Source organism: Varroa jacobsoni, unplaced genomic scaffold (genome assembly GCF_002532875.2).
Source record: "Varroa jacobsoni isolate VJ856 unplaced genomic scaffold, vjacob_1.0 scaffold_778, whole genome shotgun sequence".
Classification (NCBI taxonomy): Eukaryota; Metazoa; Arthropoda; class Arachnida; order Mesostigmata; family Varroidae; genus Varroa; species Varroa jacobsoni.
This window is the reverse complement of record NW_019213680.1, coordinates 215803-237934: the sequence shown is the minus strand read 5'-3', so window position 1 is coordinate 237934 and position 22132 is coordinate 215803. Positions and strand designations below refer to the sequence as shown.

Genomic DNA, 22132 nt, shown 5'->3' with positions numbered 1-22132 from the left:
AATGGCTATTTTTTTGAAACACTTCAATGAGTCTAGCATAAGGTTAAAGTAATTTTATGTGGAAGACTCAAATGCAGCCGCATGAATTAGGTAAGTTGAAGAAAAAGGATAGAAGTAAGTGAATGAATACCTGCTAGTTGAGCCAAATCTTGGTTAGGGTTTAGAATTCAAACAGAATAGCAAATATAGACTGTGATATAAGTTTACGCCGACTCATTGTTTTGCATAATCTAACGTTAAGCTCAGTATATATGGTGATACAGGACGCAATCATAGATTTCTGTGGTCGTTCGGCTCCTACATAATCTCAAAATGTTTGTAAATGTGTCATAACGCGTTTTTACTGGCAAACGATCGTCCGCTACATATCCATGTATGTAAGTGGACCGCTTAACGTATACCTAAGCATATATGAGAAAATCGTTTCGACAATAGGGCGCTGTGAACAGAGAGGGGTTCTAAAAGAGGGGTCTCTAAAAGCTGGAAGAGAACAAAGTAATACTGTGAACTGTGCCGTAAATAGTCGGGACGAATGTCACAGAAACAGAGCCAACAAGCATTTGAGAAACTGTTTTCTCCTTAGTGGAAAAAAATAACGCACTTTCGCTCTGGGTGAATTGATGATGTCATAATAATAAAAAGTAAGCTCTAGCTAGCTAGCTAGTTAGCTAGCTAGCTGGCTGGCTGGCTGGCTGGCTAGCTGGACGGCAAAGTAATGCTCCAGTTAGCTTACTGATACTATAATCATTTAGTTTCTGCCCAGTTCAGCGTCAATTGTCCCAATGCGGCGAGACATGGGTTGTTTAAATGAATTACTATTTGAGGCCTCTTGAACAGGATGGCATGAAGTTTTGAGAGAGTACAAACGACCAAACAGCGAAGAAAAAAATAGAAGGAATAGTGCAATTCGCTTCTATCCGAGTTTCGTCGCTTCTGTCCAAACAAGACGCGAGTAGTCAAATAGACCTAAATCGGAAAGCAGCACGCAATGCGCTCTCATTAAGCCTAGTAACAATTCAGGCAACAACTATCGTACGTCCACCATTCATTTTCCGTCTATGTAATTCTCATTTTTAGCCGGTGGCATTAGAAACGTCGGCAGAACAGCGCCGCATCGTCGTTGGCTGCGACAGCGTGGGTAACTGAAGGTATATGGCCGTTCAGTTGCAATCAAGGACAGACTACGAAATCACCTGTCTAGGAAGGTATGGCGGAAGTGATAAGAAGCAAGCGTTTGCGAGATCTTTTCATCAAGAGTTTATCCGATGACCGATGCAAAAAGTGATATAATTCAATAAATTCTTAATAGAAACTTCATTGCATAGCAGTATTGGTGATATAATAAACGAGAAACTACCCATAATATATGTTCTTGCATTAGACTGCTCTGTTGGCGGACGCATTGGCGAAATAGACATTTGAGTGTTGCCGAGAGTGTTGTTCTTGTTTTCCCGGCCCTTGGAAGCATACGAACACAACTGTTTGTCCGCCAGTGGAGTGTTTATTAAAAGAAGATATCTTCAGCATTGGTATGCTTGGAACAAGTGTGAACGCTCCTGGCACTATACCGTATACTGATCAAGATACAAATACGCGAAGATGCGTGTATTACTACTGAATTGCACATCGGTGACAATTAGTCTCGATCTGCAGACTGATCAGAAGTTCGACTAGTCTTCAGCCGAAGCTGGTCATGTTTTTTTTTTGTTCAGCAAAGTACAATACGACAAAAATGGCGCTCTTTCAGGCAAGTATTATCATAATAACACTCATTGATGTCGCTAGTGGGTTCGAGCGTGGTCTGAAAACCGGACGCGTATACGCACCTGTGGGATCCGTAGAGTTAATCAGAAGCCACCAGTTGTAAGTATTACAGTAATTCATATTAAGGGATATGACCCTCAGGGTAGAACTGAGATCATAGCTATAGAATCCTCCTTTTCGAAATGTTTTGAGGTTTTGTTCAGGGATGTAATGTGACCAGACATCGGCTAGCGATTCATAGAGCCATGTTACTGACAAACGACCTGTGAACAAAAGCCAAGTACAAACGTTAGATAAAAATATTTTTCCCACTCAAAATCGCTGCCAGCTTAGTATTGGATAATAGATTGCTGACTGCTCTATAGGTCAGTTGTATGATTTTATGAACTTCCAGTGTTTTCCCGGCAAAGTTGCTAGTATTATTTATTTGTCCGAGAGTGCTTTTTCTCTGACTCTCAGCCAGGGACAATATACCACTTTGACTTGATTCTTCCCACTACCATCACGAAACAGCCGGAAAGACAGACAGGCCAATGGCGAATACTAGAGTTTAGGCTGTTTACGTATAAATTGAATTCACGCTTTCCACTGATAGTTACAGGTTTCATTCAGATGAAAATCCCTAGAGATGCTTCTAACAAATTGAAAGATAATAGATACATATAACAGTGGAAGCTTTCGTTGGAAGCAATGTTGACGATTGCAATGTGTACAATGTATAAAATGTGTACTAATAGATATATACACCTTTATACGAGCGATGCAGCTGTTGAAATGAACTAAGGTCTGTACGTGCACCTGTAGTCGCGAGTATGTGTGCGTACTCGAACTTCATTCATGCTGAAAACTTTATTTATTATGAGAAGATTGTGTAATGGTCCCCATTAATATGATCCCTCGAGCAATATATTCAGATTTGTGACATGTTGATTTCTCAGAAAAACACATTTCAGGTGTATGTCATTTTAAAGAAATTTAAAATAATCATGTACCATCAGGATACATGTGTGTAGTATAATTTTCACTGGTTTCTCTCGGTAATAATACCTAGAATAGCACGACGATTCAACAGTCACAAATTTCATATAGCCCCTGAACGATAAACTTGTTCCAATTTCTACAGAGGTTACTTTTTTTTTATTTTAATTTGTGCACTGGTAGTAGGTAACCGTACTGAACGTCGTTACCTAAGAGACTTACTGCAGCCACATCCGAAAGTTTATGTCCTTCGAGCGCGTTCATTGTCCTTTTTTTATATAGAAGGAAATACGAAACGAAGAACACCGACGCCGAGCAAGACGAAACAGTGATCCAAGGGGAAAATAAAAAAAAGAACAAAGTGCCTTTTTTTTCTTTAAACCTCTTCTATCCAGACCATCATCAGTTCTATAGTACTTTGAGCTTCTCGAAAGTACTGACAACGCCGTTCTTCACCAGTTTCGTTAGTAGAGATCATTGGTATCGGGCGAGCGAGTAGCTGTCGGCTTTTTTTGTTGGCTTAACTCTTCACGACTCTCTTCTACGCTTTCGAGGTGCATAGAGAGCCCGCTTTTGTTGTCCTGCACCGCCGCCTCCCAAGGATATGTTGTCCTCGACGTCATTGCTGTAAGTCTAGATGATAACGGTCGGTTACCAAAGAGTGTTCTGGCAAGCTCAGAGGAAGGCGCCTGCTGGTTTGTCCGGGCTATCCCCCGTCAGAGTTCTCTTTCTCGTCCGGTAGAGGCTTATTTACCATTCTAGCCCGGTGCTCGTCGCGTGGATTCAACTCACGTCCGATGCGGTCTACTGCTCAAGTGTCAGAGGACATGCTCGTTATAGCGACCCAGCCACCGTGACTATCAATGCCAAACCCTCATTTTATGTCGGCTTACGAACTACAAGTCACTTCTCATTAGACCAGTGTGGCCTACCTTGCTGCGTAACTTGTGCTCTGGAGACTCAAGCCGCTAACACTGTGTGTGTTGCTCTCGGATCGTCGTCAATGTGTCCTTATATTTCACCTACGAAGACGATGTCCTCCGCACCGCCAGTCTGTCTACGCGTATAATATGTCACTCTCTATCGTTTAACGTACACACTGCAAATACGACATCAACGACGATGATGACTGCTATCTAGACGCCGATACATTAACTAGAAACAGATTACAGAAAGAGAACAAGTCGAAACTTGCTTACGCAAAGGGCAGTAACAGCTTACGATTACGAAAACTCAGCCGGACGTAAGTTTCTTTCATTGGCGCCTTTGCAAATTTGTCGTGTTCTTAGTGTCTCCATAGCGAGCATGTAAACTCCAGATTTAACATTTGTCGTACGAGGGTTTATATTGTAGAAATCAAATAATCCGCTATGCTACGATCCTGAGAAGTAATGGCGCTGACTTGTGAGGAAAACGATATAACTAAGAAGGGCATTTTGACCTCCACCCTGAAAAATCGCCTGAAGGTACGTCAAGCTGAAGACCGCGTCAATGGACAACGTGTTACACAATAGGCGAAGCTTTGATTTTGACAAGGGCAATTTATTGTAGTTTACGAGCGGAGAACGCGAGCTATATAGGGCCAACATGTGTGATAATATTGTCCAAGCTATGACTCGTCATTTCATATTATATATATACCGTTAGATTATACTTGCATTTCTCTTCATACATTTATAATTAAATCATGTGTAATATTAGCCCTTCCGTTAAGAAAAGCCTGGAGAACTTCAAAGGAGCAGAAAATTGTCCAGATTTCACTTGCAAATATAACCAACTTCTTCACGTGTGTTCACCGTCGAAGGAGTGAACGAAGAGAAGGCTGTTTTTCTGAGGAACCTCCGTGTATCCCGATTGTTGCCGTGACCGAAAACGGACTCCGATAAACTATCGTTATGTAGGAAGGATAGATGTAAGGACTGTGTGTTTTACAATGGAAGATTGATTCCTGCGAGACAGGGTTCCAGTGCCATTTTACTACAGTGTAGCCCTTCATTCAATCAGTAGACAGCAGTGAGTTAACGCATGACATACATGCAATGAACGGCACGAAGGGCATATAAACACATTGTTTGCGCATTGCCTATCCGAGATGGAAATGACCAAGTATTTGAAGAGCATGGTCTCACTATCAATGAAACTCCTGGATCCAAAAGCGAATTGAGGAATATTAGGAACATAGCGATAAAATCGATTTGGTAAAGACTGGTATAGATAGTGAGAAGACGACAACCAGGACCCTGGGTAGAAAGATAGGCGAATAGAAGGCACCCCATCGAACAGAGTTACAGCCAGTAGAGTGTACTAGGAGCAGGCGAAGGCGATGTGGTAAAGCCTTGCGTCATGGAACAGCGTTTGCGTGACAATATGCATAGTACACATCACAAAGCAAGTGACCTTCAGACTCGTGAAGGACACCCTCTGCCCCGACAGTCATATGATCTGTTGTGGTAAAGATGACAGCTCAATAGTTTGGCTAAATTTTCGAACACGGCTTAACTGAGCTACCTGGTTAGCGGTAGCTCCTGAAATTTTATGCAGCGCCTGCTGATTTCAGATAAGCTTTATATTGCCAAACCAGAAGTTCCATGCAAGGCTGTATTGAGTCGCACGTCCGATCAGCACTGCGCAAAACGTTAACCGAAAATTGAACGCTTTAGGGATGAGATCCGTGTGGGCCACCTGCGGCTTTCTGGGCTCTGTTAAGTATATTCGCTAGAACTATAACAAATATACTCAGCGTTATCAGCTTTGAAAGGGCACATCGTTTAACAGAACATTGATTTGTTTCTTGCCTACGCTATAAACAATCATGCGCACGTGTGGAGTCGAAGGCGCTTATGATTAGCAGAATTTATGGTTTAGGAGCAAACGTTACGTTCAATGGCAATGAAGAGTTGAAACTATTTAACGTCTCGTTTACACAAGTGATGCAAACAGACGAACGGTTTTGAATATAGCAATGTGAATCGTAGACATAATCAATATGAACATTTGCATAGTGATAACCATTGCTATCTTATTCTATAGCCTTCTTCCTATCTTATAGTATCCTGTGAGCTTGGCATCCATGATGAATTTTATCGTTCGCTGTACTAATTGATTTACCTGTCGAAATCGTTTCTCCATCAAGACAACCTTTCCAAATCCTTAAGTCAAAAAAACTCGTGTAGTAATCCTTATTCTAACGAATCTAAAATAATCTATCGGATCGATTCGGTGCCCCTGGCGAATAAACTATCCTGAACATCGAGTCAACTAAGGCAGTATCCTTTTAGCACACATAATAACAAGTCCTTGCTGGCACATGAACTTATTCATCGTCGCTACAAAAGTTACCTATTGTATTTACGTTAAAATGATAAAAGTTTAGAAAGCAGAGAGGTATAGTCCAACGCAAACAACTCCTTTAATGAAAGCGACAGGGATACTAGGGGGTGTTTGACGTAGCAATATTATGGTAGTGTTTTTCGACCATGTAGCCGTTGGAATTGGTCTGTAGAACTTTTTTGCGTGACACCGTTTTGCCATTTCTATATTAATTTCTGCTGTGCTATGATTCATATTGCTCGAAATTAAAGTAGACTACATTATGCACATTTTCAATGTGAAGCTCTGCGTAGGACGCTTGTTCTACACCTTCGTCGAGTTGCAGCGATGACTTACATATGGATCGTGTAATTCGCTTAAAAAAATAACCACTTCTCGAGACTACTTACTGTATGTGTTCTACAGCTGTCTGAAGGGTGCATGTTTCGTTATCAATGACGCCTCGTCACTGTACCTCTTGTGACGCTTCGCATCGCTAAATTGCAAATTTAGCGTACGAGCTATACAGTATAGCTATATAAATAGTACGAGCATAGCGTCTCTTTGCTTTTGGCACTGTATACGCATGTATGCGTTGATGCGATACAATGGAAATGTCGTAGCTCTTTATCTTAACAGGTTCTTGTTTGTTATGCACAAAAGTTACACGGTACAAGTGTCTTTGATTCGTTCGTCCTAGAAAATAAATTAGCCATCTGTTAAGTTTGCACCTACTTACGTCTGCGAAGAGACTAACCTTAAAAATGTGTTTTACTGGATCCTATGAACGTGCAAATAGTAAACATACGCTGTAAAGGTCTTCGACATAAACGCGACATATGTTATAAAACTGCGTAAGATTACAACGTATCGTTTGACATACAGCGCCACAACAACCTCATAGACCGCGCACTAGTCAAAATACAGTCTTTAGATATGACCGTGATAGTTTCCAGTGAATCGGCCTCAGTGGCCCAAGCCCATGCAAAATATAGCGAGCTTCTACGTCCGCTGTCGCGTTTGATTCTTCAGCAAGATAACCGTGCGTTTTTCGCGAACATATAATGCATGTTCTCACACCTCAGAAACTAGAATATTTTCGATGCACGCCCTGAAGAATCACACGGGGGTATCAAACGCGAACACTCTTCTCAGTGGTCAGTGATTATTAACAAAAAATTGACCGAATTAACTGCTAACTGTTCCAGCTTCAAGCTTTCTGGCTTGCTAGGAATAACATCTGCCCACTCGCATACGGTAACGGCGCACTGTAGGATAACAGCGCAGCCTCGCTTGTGTTCTGCCTGGACATTAGCCCCGACGTCTGATCTTTCGAGAAATTGTTGTACGATCATACGCACCTTCGCAGACGTATTACACTCGAAAGGTTTCAGATGTATGCGCGCGAGTATAATACGCTATAAAACCGAGTCGCTGAGGCGACAGCTTTTCAAGATACAGCTGTTCTAATCAGACCTGATCCGTATCGGAGCAAGGAAGTCGTCTCAACGGTGAAACTGCTTTCAAACGAAACAAATAACGCAAGCGGGTTAAAATTCTCGGCATAAGGAATTTTTTGTTCGGCCGGCAAATCTGCTGGTTGGAGCTAACGGTTTGCTTGAAAAGAGCTGTTGATAGGGGCTGAATAGAGCAGAACGTAGTGTGATTTAGAAACTAGTGGCGGATTTTCTTTGAATTTAACCAACTCCATACCCTTCTAACGAATTCTATTCCAACTGAATAAGTACGTACCTGATAGATAGACAGTACTAACGGTTCCACAACGTTTTATGATGATAAGTGAAACAGCTCTACGAAATTTGCTATTTGAAAGGCATTCTGATCATCATGTTGGGAATCTGGGCAGGTAGGATTATATTGTTTGTTACCATAGAAGTATCTTTTAGTGCTACACATAGGAACAATTTACAAGAATACTTGTACAAATCGAACATTTTTCAGGGCTATAGTCGTGTAGAATGCAAACGACCAAGTATGATTATCTAGAGAAGGTAAAACAGTCTGTTAGGGACTCTGGGAAACACCTGTTCGGTTGATGAAAAATTTATAGCAACGGCACCATATTTTCAACCTGTTTAAATACAGTCACAAAGTAATATATATTAGGAAAATATATCGTAGAGAAACAAGCGGCTCTACTGTACGCCCATCCAACTGCTAGAAGTTCTCGTCACACCAATTATATTACAGGTAAACTTGAAGTTTTTAATTCGTTCGATCTTCTAACGGCTTGCGCACTACGTGAAGGCCGAAAAGCTAATGTAAACCTATCGAATATTCGTTAAAACTTATTTTTTGAACTAGAATTGAGAATTTCGGAACGTTTTCGCCTGGATAAAATATTCAAAGTGGAAATACTCGTCACAAAAGCAAAGCGCATGCGCGCCACATACAATTGGAAAATATAAGAAACAGAACGTCCGAAAGAGAACCATTACCCTACCCAAAGTTTTATTTATTCCCTATTATAATTGATATTATCGTATGACGATTTACTTTCTAGGCATGTTGTTAAAAAATATGATCAGAGAACAAATGCCTGTCAGAAACGTCCTATGTCTATATAGACGTACATATAAGTGTGGTAACACTTTATATAAACGTTTGCCTGCTTCTACCTGTGGGCAGACGGTCCCTTTTTACATGGCCATACCAATACTGGACACCACTCAAAATAACTGCCGATCAACTTGAAAGCAATGATATTTGCTCGACCCGAGCTTGAGCTCTGATTTTCAACGAATTAGTCTCAAGCCACATGAGTTACGAGAATCGATTGCCCACTTGTTATCCCCTGTGTCCCCGATCACTTGTTACCCCATTCCAGTTATTACAAGTGTCCTGTAATTCTTCCTGCGTGCAGTGAGCTTTTTAAAAAAAAGCTCACTGCACGCTTCAGTAATCCCCTAGACCTAAGTCGATTATTTGTCGAAATGATGCCTGTAGATCATTAAGGCATCCTAATCATCGTATGACCTCGTGCGTTTCCCGTACAAAATGTATTTTGATTCACATAAATATTACAAGTCTATAGAAAAAAGATATTCCTTTTTTTTACATTTGTTTTTTTATTATTTTTTTTAACATTACTTATTGGAATAAGTAACGTTAAAAATCAATTTCATTGCGTGTGCTTATTTTGTCGAGGTACAAGGACGCAATGATACAATATGTCCAGTGGGACGAGTAATGCACAAAGGCATGCCCAGTTCCTTCGGGCAGTAGCGGTTGCAAATGTTACGAGCACTAATAATACGCCACAATGTACACGTCTAAGGTTAGCCTACATAAACGTTTTAAGTGGAACATATAGGGTTATAGTTTAGTTAATAGCGTTTGCTTATGACGTAGGAACTGGCAAATACCAATGCAATATTTTAAAAATGTTATTCATTAAATGTTATGATATTTAAAATTAATCAAAATGAGTACCTGTAATTTGAGGAATGGGAAATGAGTTTACTGGCACTCCTTCATGGTTGCCTATGACAGGGATGACCTTGACGTCAGGAACGTACATTCGTAGTACGTCTAAAGTTCGGTTGAACTGACGAAGGTTACCCTCGCGTGTCGTCTGCCACACGTTGTGAGATATGATGTCACCTGTCCAATAAATGTAATCAGGCTTCACCTACTCAACAAAAATAAAGTGTTTAAAAGATTGTACTGACATCTTCTGATGCCTGGAAGATAGGTTCCAGGAGGAAAGAATTATTCGAAGCTATATCTATAAGGGATTGTAACAAATATAACTGTGACGATAGTAAGCACAATGGACAAATAGACTTCGGACGTCTGTCAGATATTCCTTTCTGCTAATACGTTCGGTCTGCCATGTTCACCACAACTTGAGCTTCCCTGAGGCAAACCAGGTATATTATTTTGATATCTGCACGCAAGACGAACCTTCGTCCATGTGCCATCATATTGCCGTCCTTGCAGTAGGTCCATTTCTGTTTATCCAACCTATTGCTAATCCTAATTCAAATAGCTTTCCGCGTTTTCTAGCACTCCGGTTTCATTTATCCTGTCAATCATCTCAACGAAACGCCACACGGTACGTTTTTACACCTTGTAACATGTGTTGTCTTTCGAGTACTGTCACATTCTTCGATGATTTTCGGTTTTCGCTCGTTGAACCTAAAATTTCATGGGGGAAACTCCACTGGTATTGGGGCCAACTCAGAAACTTCTGCTTTTCTGTTTTGTCTTTGTTTCGGATTTTCTTCGTTCCGTTCTAGTCAGCTCTGTAGATTTGCCGGTAGGATTGGCTTAAATCTTGGTTGAGGATAACCGTTTCTTTGATTTTTATGTGGCTTTTTTGTCGTCAATGTACGTACATGTGCTTTTTTTAAGCGGTGTTTCCTTAGCCAAGCCACCGAGCTACGTTGGCATCACTCATTACTCAAAAATCAATCGTCATCAACCATGAGCGCTGCTTGATTTGATTATTAACCCGGAGAAAATGAGCGGGCCAATTGATCCTTAAGACAAAGAAGTTTGAAAAACATCTTTGTCTTTTCATTTGTCCCCAATCCATCGGAAATCATCGAATAACAGACATTGATGCTGAACAAAGACGTACTTAGAATGATATCATATATCTATATGTATATAATATCAACGTAACGTTAAAGAAGGGTAGTGAAGCAACTGCGTCTATTGTGCTATAGTATGAAAGCTTAGCGAAAGGTGCGAACCGGCAAAAAAAAAAAACTATCCCTCAGGAAAAAGAGCACGTGAAAGCTAAATAGCCCTACATATCATAGAACGGCATATGAGAGTTTATAAGGCAATGTATTATAGTTGTCGAATAGAGTTAACAGTGTCCAGGTGTTCTATTGGTTGAAGGGGAGCCAGACGACAATGGTACAATGCACGATATGCTTCGATGAATAACAGCATACATTTATTGCGAGAAACAAATTCTCTCTCGCTAAACGTATTATCTATGCATCATCTATTTAGCTCGTAACATAGGAATTAAAAACAAGCTTTTACTGGTCGTGATTAGAAAATCATACCGCAACAGTGTTGAACAAAACTGCAGGAGAACATGGGCTTGTAGACTCAACAATACCACATAAATAGCAACGACATTGTTATATTTCCCTAATTGAATGAAAGAATAGTGATGACCTCGACATGCTGAGGAGGGTTACAATCGTCTGTCTTCAGAGCTACGGCTGCAACGAGTATTTAGTATATGAATAACGTTTTCAATAATAAAAAGCTTAGATACCAAGGAAATAAAAGCCAGTTTTTATTGGACGTCCTACCTGTTTTTCGATGTACTTGAGTGCCGAAATTAATGTTCTTTCAGGAATATCACAAGTCACGTACGTGCCCCAGAAGCCAGCGTTGTCCGCACCAACTGAAGAGCCCTTCTTCTGGGTCGAATCAGTGTGGCAACAAAGCGGATCCGCGCAGTTAGCGTTTGAGCCAGGGGCATACTGATAGTCGACGTGTGTATCTGTAATATGGGCGATCCGTAGCTTTGGTGCAGAATCGGATGGCACGGAAATCTAAGAAATTCAAAGTGTAAATTGTAGATCTTTTTTTAGAAAATTTCATAATAATGGAAATACAGTTTTACAAGCGGGGAGCGATTTGGAAAAACGCTACTTTCGGCTTCAGTAAAAAAATTGCTATATTATCTTTGTGAAGGTGTCATTCTTCCTAGCAATAAAGTGATGCAAGTTCGTATATATGCTTTCTGCTGCTTTATTTTTTCATTTATTTAAACTTGCTCAGTCTGTTGCTCCGTCAATCACAATAGTATGTAACGAAAATTTCTGAAAATATTAGCATCCGTGTAAAATAATAATGTAATTATATGTGAGATAAACGCGTGGTAGTAATTATCGTTGTGTTTTGCACACAACATACCGCAGCAAGTCGAACACGGTCTATGGAAACAGAACACAGATAAAGACCGTGTAGAAAATATCTTCGAATCAAAGTTTTTTTGCACTCTGAATAAAGCGTTACTCCTCTCTAGTTCCCATTTTTTGTTTGAAGCATTTTTGTCTAGCAAAATGTAATGGAGTCCCTATCAAGGAAGTTAAAATACCATCATAACGTTTGCCAAATACAGTGAATCGCCGTGTTATCAAGCAAATGTCGATTCGCATAAAATTATAACCTATAGGTGTATATCAGATGATCGGACTGAAATTTGTAACGGTTCATATCGACGGCTTATTTCCTCCTACTTTTCGTAATTTTCTTTTCTTTCTTTTATTTATGTCCCTCATTTAACGTTAGATTTCCGCATGCATGTATTAGAACAGTAAGTTTGTCTCAGTGTGAATAAATTGCGGCGAAAACGTTGGTGTCCTCTAGGGAGACGTGTTCTCCCTCAGAAAAACGACGATATCTTCTTTGATTCAGTGCAAACCCTCTGCCTGGTCGCACAAAAGGTCCGTATCGGACCGGAATTGAGCAGATGATTTTTTTTCCTCAGCTCGCTTTATCCGACGTCGACCTAATGCTTTCTCGCTCTTGGATCCACGCTTCTTCTGTCTTAGCGTTTCACTTCTCGCGTTCTTCATATCGGATTCTCCCCTAGGCCAGCGAATTGCTGTTTTTGTTTGGTATGAGAACTCTGGCTGCCTATAGTGTCACTGGCCACTGATTGTCTTCGTGCTGAAAGTTCTTATCAATTTTAGCTACCGCTCATAAACACACTGGAACGTCGTTAGGCAAGGCTGAACTGTCTAAATATGTTAGGTTTATGCTATCAGGTGCAAATAAACCGCGTTGTTCTTTAGATTCGATTAGTTTCATTGGAGTGTTAACGATATGATCCTAAGACTAACACTTAGCTTCCAAGTACCTTTCTCATACCGGTTTCAATGAAGTAAACATATGGTGTCATTTACGTTTAAAACTGTCTTGAATAAGTGACAGTAGATGCGACAGTGATGACTATCTGCTATAGACTCATGTGCTTCAATCTTGGAGAGTAGTCCAATGAGCTTTTTTTGCTGTCCGCTAATCGTATTTGTCCCGAGGATAAAAATGCCAAATAGGGCCTTAGAGGCAATCGGAAGGACTATTGAAGTATACCCCGTCGGGCTGGATGACTCAGCTAGAGTTTGCCGACGGCTGTTAGCAGATCGGGAGACAGCTCGTTTGGCAGATATTTTCCATTATACTGGAACAGCGAACAGTAGCAAAAATAACTGGTCCTCGAAAAGCAGATCACCATTACTATAACTTAAAACTGCTTCCGAAGGGATCAATGAGGCTTTGCAGCGCAGGGACTTTGATAGTCGAACGTTGCTTGGATGCGACGAGTCATGAAAAGCAACCGAAAGAGAACTGGAAGCTAGAACGCAAGGAATTTTATGTGTCTTTATGTTTGATGTCACTTTCGAGAAGACCAATATCGATCCTAGCTAGCTTTTTCCCTTACTTCTTATGCACGTACGCATAAACATGTGAACGACGTTTCTCTCATTTTTTGTCGGCGTTACCTCTTTCGATTTTCCTATAGTACCCGAAATTTTAAGAATAAGCCAACCGAAGAGCTAACAGGCAGCGATCTGGATCCACTGACAACTCGAAGGACTTGCCAGTCCTTCCGGCTACATCAGGCGGCATTCCCTAGCAAAGGCGACAAGTGATCGGTCCCTGGGGGCATTCGCTAGTGGCTGCGGACAAACAGGACAAATTTGTTCCGAGAACTGTATAGGATCTTCTCGCTGCTCTTTGGTGTCCATCGCCTTTCGTCCGTCCATCGCTATCTGTCCTATAACGTGTTTGCTGTCTCCGCGTGTTCTATAGCAGGCAGTAAATATCTCTGTGCCGGTGGATAATTTCGCATTAATAATAAAGTTGCGGTTCGTCCACAAGTTACGAGGGCAATACCACGTCAGCCACTACCACAACCGAGCAGAGTGCTGGCCGCTCCGTTTTTACCTTCGAGCAATTGAAGTAGTTGGCTTTGCCTGCCATTTGCAGCATACCCAGTGGCCTTACTCATAGTATAAACCGAGATAGTTACATACGAACCGTAGTCTAGGCTTCGCTAATTGGGGTTTTAATTGCCGTCCCATCATAGCTTTCTGCTGCAGGTCATCTAATACATTGCCTGGCGACATTCTTACATCGAGTTCCCCGTTGCTAGACGCAACAGGGAACTCGATGTACAGGTTGTTGTAGCGTTTGTCGGAGGGTTCGAAATCTCCCGGCAGATTGTCCAGCCGTCAAGTGCTACATATGCTTAAAAAAGAGGACTGCTCTATCCTTCCTTTTTGAATCTCGAATTGCACCTAATGGTATAGCATAGGGGGCTTTCGAGTATAACGAATGGATTGGGAAGCATACTGTGTGCCTAGATCATCAAAGAACAACGGCTCAAAGGAGTGACTGATTTTGGGTACTTTGCTTCTGCTTCCGCTTCCCCTTATAATATTGACTCAAGCCTCTAAGGACAACGGGCCGTCGTAGGGCCCTTGGCTCAACAATATTTTCGAATCTTTCTGGCTCAGAGTCTTCGCATCGCAGCTACGTATTGTTATTCGGTGTACAGACTCCCATTTTTTAATTCTAGAAGCTTCTGATGTTTCAATGGAGTATCTAATTTTTTAAAATGGATATTTTTTTTAAATATCTAATATTTTAGTATATATCTATATCGAAAGTAAGGTTTATGCCTACATCCCTATGCGCGTTATTAGAGACTGAGCTGCGTTCTGCTAAAAAGAAACTAGCAGTCTCCCGGTACTTATAGTAAAGTACAATATAGATATTATATTTCGTGTCTCTTAAGTCGCAGCACTTAGTCGTAAAAGACACATTAAATACTCAAATGGTTGAATGCAATTTCGATTTTTGCGCAAGCAGGCGCGACTCTTTTTTTTTTTTTTATTTAATGAATAAATTTAGCAGTGGCATAAGATGCAGACTGGAGTATGGAAGGGCTTGAATAAGACTGCATTCATGTATACGAATTAAGCCAGAGGTAATTCCCTCCATTAAATAAATTACTTCCATGCACATAGTAAATATCGCAAGGGTTTCCGTATGCCATACGTCATAGATTATCGCAAAATACTTTGTCCATGTCACTTGTTCTCCTTTTTTTTTTTGAAAGGCTACTAGGACAACCTTACGGCACACAGTCGCCCAAGCAAGGCAGTAATTTATCCTTCTATCGCTCAAGAAAACCCATACTTCTTGCTTCTGCGAGATCAGATATTTTACCTGCATGAGATTTCATATCGTGGGGTTTAACACCAGACCACTCGGTCATAGAGACATATCTTTCAACGCGAGTGTAGAGCCTCAAATTGCATGATTTTTATAAATGGACTGAATATTAACATAGGCTGAGGATCAGACGTGGGTAACACTCGTTCGTATGCCAGGTTTAGTTCTAGTGTTTCCTTTTGAAGAGTTTCCGAGTGCTCTGCGAGGACAACGGTACGAGCGACTCTGCACGACCTTACTCAGCGGATGTGGAAAGTAAAACAACCAAGGAAGATATGTGTGTGTGTGTGTGTCTGTGTGTTGTGACGAAGAACACTGAACAGTGATACAAGTAACTTAAGTCGACTCTCAGCAGCTAAGCAATGAACTTGATTGGAATAGATTTTGTCCTGCAAATACAATCTACCGTGGACGTCAGGTCCTGCAGCTGACGTGATTTGAATCAACACCCTTGATTTAGTGCTTGCAACCAACATCGTTCTATCGCTTCAGATAGACTGACTGTACAAGCAAATCAGAGAGCTATGCTATCTTATCGGTTTATTGTGCATCACCTTTTCGTTACTGTAACTACTACACTATATACCGCAATACTATAGTTTACGTTAAAAATTGCCATTTTTTTTTTTTTTTATCTACACATTTTTTTTCTCTGCGACAATATTATATAACTTATCTGTTGGTGACTTTCTCTCAACTGTCAGTCAATTTACTTACTCCTTATTGCTAGACATGCTTAAGTTTGGCATTGAGGAACTTGTCCATCTAGGTTTCAAAACCACCTACACTGTTAAATGTTCAGTTCCTAATTTCATTTCAAACAGAAAGTAAAAATCCGTAAACGGGGAGTATTTGGAGAATGTAGACGGTGCAACAAAAAAGTCAAAGAGCGCAACTTTGGTGTTTGTCGTGTGTGGTCTCGCGTTGTCAATGGCCAGGATGTCCTGACCTCGTCTATTGGTGTTTTTTTCCTGAATAGTCTGGCTGACTCGATGCAACTGGGCCAAAAAAACGTGCCGATCTGGTTCGTAAAAAGAAACTATTCGTGAATTAGGCCCTTGAAGTCCTATAACACATAATTTTTCTTGGTTAAAGGTGTGTTTGGATCGTGGACTTCGGCTCCTCGCCTGAAGCCAGCCATTTCGATCTCGGGTTCATATTGACGTACGGACAGCTTTTTTCTTGTCACCGGTATCAAACATGGCCACGTGTCATCCTTTCTCACGCCTAGAGTGTACCAACTGTAGACCGTAACCCTCGAAGAATTTAAGCACGTATCCCAAATGTTTATAATACAGTATAGTAGTATGTTATTGTAACACCGTTTGTTCCACAGTACGCATTCAACTTTCAGTATTCCAATGGGGTGAACGGCCTAGATAGAGAACGAAGGAAGCTACGTGCATTCAGGTCTAGCGCAACGAATCGATGACAGCAGTGATAAAGAGACAACAGATTTTCACCACATTCCAAATTTAGCCGTTCGTAATGAAATTGACGTTAAAACAAGAGGTTTCGGAGGCCTCGCTTACTGTTGTCGCTACCCTTAGCTGAAAACGAGATCGTGAACCTTCTAGTACAACCTTCGCGCTCGAAAGCCATTTGAGGTGGTGGAAAAAAAAACAGTACTAGTTTGACAACGCAAAATATCACTTTCGTAGCAAAACATGGAAGCAAAAAAACAAACAAAGGAGTAGACGGCTGAAGGAAAAGCGCAGGCACAACTTGGAAGCGTACGTGAAAAATCTGATTCTATGACCCTTTGGATAACATAACGGCTTCGACTGGTGGTCGCCTTCGACGTGTTTCTCTCCGCCTATCTGGCGTTCATGTCTTAACCGCTCTTTTTGCCCACTGTCGCGTCCTTGGCCGGCGGTCCACGGACGAAACGGTGTTTGCTATCCTAGACTTTTCCTTTTGCCAATGTACGTTATTACAACTGTGCTAGTGATAATATCGCTTGTATTTTTTCTAACGGCCATTATTAGCTAGACAGAAGTAAGCACGCCTCAAGCCAATCCATTGGTCGGCAAACGAGGGTCTATCACCATAGGCTTTTGCTTGATAACACACTCCTACCCATCGATCAATGTACAGTTTGTAACCAAAGAAATGGCTGTGCGACGGACGGATGAATCTTGTTCCGAACAACAATCAAGTGATAACATTGAGCGAAGCCATGCTGCCATTATTGCTACATAAAATGAAATGGATGTCCTGGCAATATGAACAGCATTTGTGTGACCGAAAAAGATCAAAGAACAACGAGAGCTGGACATTTACTTACCTCTCCATAGCTGAACAAAACGAGCTTGCCATTTGTATTCTTACAATATGATTATAGGAATAATCACAATGATAAAATGAGCTGATGTTTCAAAGATCAAAGAGCAAATTGCTAAATCGACATTGTGACTAATCCTTAAAAGTACAACAACTCTTATATATATTTCGTACGAGCTGTTTTACTTATAAGGGTTTTATAAGGTAACCTGTGAGATACTTCATCGCAATTATTTCATGCTCAACGAAAATTCCCTGCAATCATAGGCAGTTGTATAAACGTATTGATTTTAATTGTGACACAAAATAAGTTCCAACTCGACGACGCTGATCTACGTCATTGTATATATGAAAGTGGAAACGATTCCTGCATGCAATACATACACGCATCGCTTGGGTCTATCACATGTACGAGAACTTACCGGTTTTACGGGCGGCTTAGGTACGCCGGATGTAGCAACGGTCCAGTTAGACTTCTCAGTTAGTTCGCCGCATTCGTTGTTGAAGACAATCGAGCAGATATCGTGCGGGGATAATGGCGATTGCGATATTACAGCGAAAAGCATATCCTTGAATAGTGGAATGATGCCATTGCACACGGCCTCTGTCTCGATGCGTAACGTTTTACAGCCAAACTTCAGAATTGCCACAAGGTTATCCCCTGACTTCGCTTTAGAGAGGAATTCGTTCACCTGTGGGTTGAAGTAACGTTCGTACATTTGATCCATCCATATAACAAGTATAATTATACTCGGCCGGCGATTAAGATCTAATGATTTTTATATTCTGTTGACATCAGGATTTAGTTACATACTGACGGCTTGCAATGGAACACGCGGTATAATACACAGCCGTCTCTTCTAATTTCGAACCAAGTTTAATCGGATGTTCTCTACAGGATTTCGCGAATATTTAGTCATTAGCATGCGTTATTTCCGGGCTAATCCCTGGGCTATTACTGAGCAATTTTTTTTTAATCCAGTCAGTTCCAGTATGTTCGCCCACATAATGACAAAAAGGAATTCACTTAACGTGGATTTAATGAAAATTACCCCAATCAGGTTTGCCCAGCCCTTAATCCACTTAATCCTTTCGAGGACGAACCGAAACATAACGAATGTACTATGTTGATGATGATGGGTTATTGCTAATAATGATGGCCCTACCTACAATGTCAGACCTCAGTGTTTGTTTGCTTGCTTCTACGAAAATACCCAACATTGAGAGTTGCTATCTAAGTGAAATAAACTCCTTGCTATAGATACCTATAGAGTTCCTAATTAACCTGGATCCTTTTTCGTTTATTATTTTGACTTGTTCGAGCACGTGAAGATCCTGGAGCATACAATTTACTATTTAGCTGATTGTAAACACATTAAAATTCACACAGACAATATAGAAACATTAAGTATGTTATGTTGAAAAAATATTTATATATATATAAATACGATATACAAAAGGCAATTATATTGAAACTTGCTTGTGGAACCATCAAAGCTCAAAAAACGCGCTTAAATACCGCGTAAAATAAACGCGTCAAAATACAAACACCTTCATTCGAAACCGGAAGGGTTATTAACAATTGCATTGTGTATCTTTCAAATAAATGATAATCCTAGCATCTCTTATTATTGCTATTGTCCTATCGCAAAGGGCTCTAAATTTATTGAAGCTTGAACGTCCACGCTGACAGATCTTCGCTCTGACGAAATAAACATTCGATTAAAAACAATATACCCCCTAATTGCATATCCACTGCTTTTAGAGCAGTCCACTCAATAGGGGAAACCACAACAATAGTACAGGATTTCTCCTAACGGCGGAGGAGTGCTACAGAGGACAGCAGCATCCACTTAGCTGCTGGTAAATGTACTCTTTTCACCAAGCGAACGTGGCAATGAACGATCTTGTCACGTTTTTCTATCGTCCTATAGAGCGTAGCGCATCGTTATCTAGCAAGATAGAAAATACTGTCTTGCTCCAAGCAACTGCCATTGGCTAGCATCGGTGGATGTTCTATCACATCTTTACCAACTATTTCGCTTCTGCTGTTGGCTTCGTTGAGTAATACGGCCCACAGTAAACAATAGCTGTAACAGGAACAATGTAAAACCAGTAGCAACGACGTTCCATCTTTCGTTACCATCTAAGATGCAATTTGCAGGAATTGCACCCTCCGATTATAAGTAACGCTTTGTGTACACTACATACAGCTACGGAGATGGCCACTTGCCGTTCGTGACATTCAATTGAGAAGCCCCCTATTTCCTCCTCCCCTTTGAGCTATGGTGACTGTTCATCTGCTATGCGGTACGGCCTACACGGGGCACTTTTGCATTGGTGGAATGAATGGTAGCACGAACTCGAGTACGCTGTGCTTAAATACCCATACATATGTACTCGACCTACAGAAAACAATTTCAGCATATATATATATTATAAAACTGAATCCTTTTTCCGAAACTGACAATACATCGGCTACCGGTTGAGGATTTGTACTCTAACCGCATAACAGCATATACATATGTAAGTACGTAAATTACTATATTATTACATACTATGTATATATATTGTAGTGTGGAGGCAGTCCTGTTGCCAGCTATATATATGTATGGTTTATAGGGCTTTGGTTCTCGAATAATGGATTAGAATTTTAGGGCCAGTGGCGCGCGTCCACGGCTGGCTACGTAGGCGCCTGCTCGGGCTTGATTGCGTACTTTTTTTAGGCGTAAAAGAGTAGTGCCAAAATGACAGCTTCGTTGACGATTTCTACGAGCCTCATGCGACTTCAGAATGCACCAAGCTGTTGAGGAGTTCAATCAGCATACACAGCGGGTTAGCTTCTACATCCGTTGCGATGTCCACAATCATCTCCAAGGTAAGCGTCCTAGTGCTGATACTAGCCGGTTCAATATGTTAACGTAGCAGGACCCATTTCGGATGTAATGCTCCTGGCGGTACTTATTTACGTGATATCAGGCAGCCCTTTACATAATGCATTCGCCTAGAAATTACAATACTAACGCTACAGGAATGCTGTCCCTAATATACTGTTGTACATCTCTCATACCAACGGTTAGCTGCCGTCTTAGTGCGTAGCGGTAACCTGGTCGCTCCGTAAAGTCATTCGACGCCATTACGTCGATTTGATTCCACCGATGACAGACCTAACACGAGGCCACCACTTTTCGGATTGCGACCCTAGCCAGCGCCTGACAAATAAGCGCGTCTGCACGTCTTGCAATGCTTTCCGGACAATGAAGTGCTTAGCTCTCTCCCTGAGTGACTCAGCGGGATCGTTTTTTCCGATTGAAACGGCGGACCAGGGTTGCTTTCTCCGTAACCATGTATGCCGAGCTATACTTGATAACCTGGCAGACAAGTATCCTTCCTTATCTAAATCGAAACCGCTTTTTCGTACCGCGACAGAATGTTTACAGACGTTGGGTTAGTTCACACGCTTCAATGTAATACTTTCGGTTACTACCACCATGCGATGCCGGTACATAACACATACTACTCGATAACACATACTGGCACCATGCACCCGGTAATGAATAACACCTAGTCTCGGTATCGGTCGGGCGACGACTAATATGCCTGAACCTTCTCGACCTCGGTTCCGTTACCGTCCCTCTCCAGCTTCGTCTTCCGAGTATACCAGAAATGGCATAAGACAAAGTCACCAAGTGTCTTGTGCTTTAGTAAATGTAACGGCGCAAGTAAAATCCCGGCTAAACCAGCAACTGTAGAAACGAGACCCAAAACTGAAACCCCTTTTTCCCGGGGTCAAGATGAATTTCCTTGGCTGTCACTTTGGTTCTGAGATTTCACCTTCAACCGCAAGCTCGCGCAATCGATGGCTCTTAGCAGCTTCCCGCAGGCGCTTTATGTGTGCCTCGAAGTCTCGTGAATATATGATAACATCATCAAGGTAGATGAAAACAATGAAGTAAGTACTTGTCCATCTAGCACGCTGGCGGGATCGCGTGACTCGCAATATTATTGTGGTCCCTTAAGAACTCAAACGAAAATTCCGCTGGCTAACATATACCAAAAAAAGTCTAATTAAGGTCTCTCTCAGACGAGAGTTCGTCTGTTGCGGTACATATTCTATTACCTCTGACTATTGAATCCGTCATTAAGAATCTGGTGATAGAATCGAAGCTCACATCCAAACAAGCCTGTCGGAGCGACCGAACCATAGGACCTCGAGGCTCGCCTGCTGTTTTCAGACAATTAAGGGATGGATCGAGTTTTTGCAAAGCCTCTCCTTTCATTGGTCGGTCAGTAGGTTGCGTTAAAGGTCCTTAACTAAATTCGAATAATTCAAGCGATTTATGCAGTCGATGGCCGATAAAGTACGCGCTACTTGACGGTTACAGTGGAAGCATCTTTCAACATAATCGTATTATTTCTACAATGAAGTGTTTAAACCATTTTTGTAGAGAAGAAAATTTTGAACGATCGTAACTGTTATGGAATACGTATTTTTGCGTCAATTTTCAACATAAAGCAAAATGCTGTAACAAGCCATGCGTCTACAGTATGTTATATA

At 41.2% G+C, this 22132-nt stretch overlaps 1 protein-coding gene across 3 annotated transcripts in view; it reads right to left on the bottom strand.

Annotated features, from left to right (window-relative positions):
• The window catches only part of LOC111263619 (sphingomyelin phosphodiesterase), a 28621-nt gene that overhangs the window by 3515 nt on the left and 2974 nt on the right, over positions 1 to 22132 (bottom strand). For all 3 annotated transcript variants that reach the window (XM_022838879.2, XM_022838878.2, XM_022838883.2), the window contains 4 exons: positions 17997 to 18266; positions 11352 to 11597; positions 9505 to 9703; positions 1827 to 2027 (listed from right to left, as the gene is read on the bottom strand). In XM_022838879.2, the coding sequence (XP_022694614.1) occupies positions 1827 to 2027; positions 9505 to 9703; positions 11352 to 11597; positions 17997 to 18266 (916 nt within the window). The remainder of the gene's footprint in view (positions 1 to 1826; positions 2028 to 9504; positions 9704 to 11351; positions 11598 to 17996; positions 18267 to 22132) is intronic.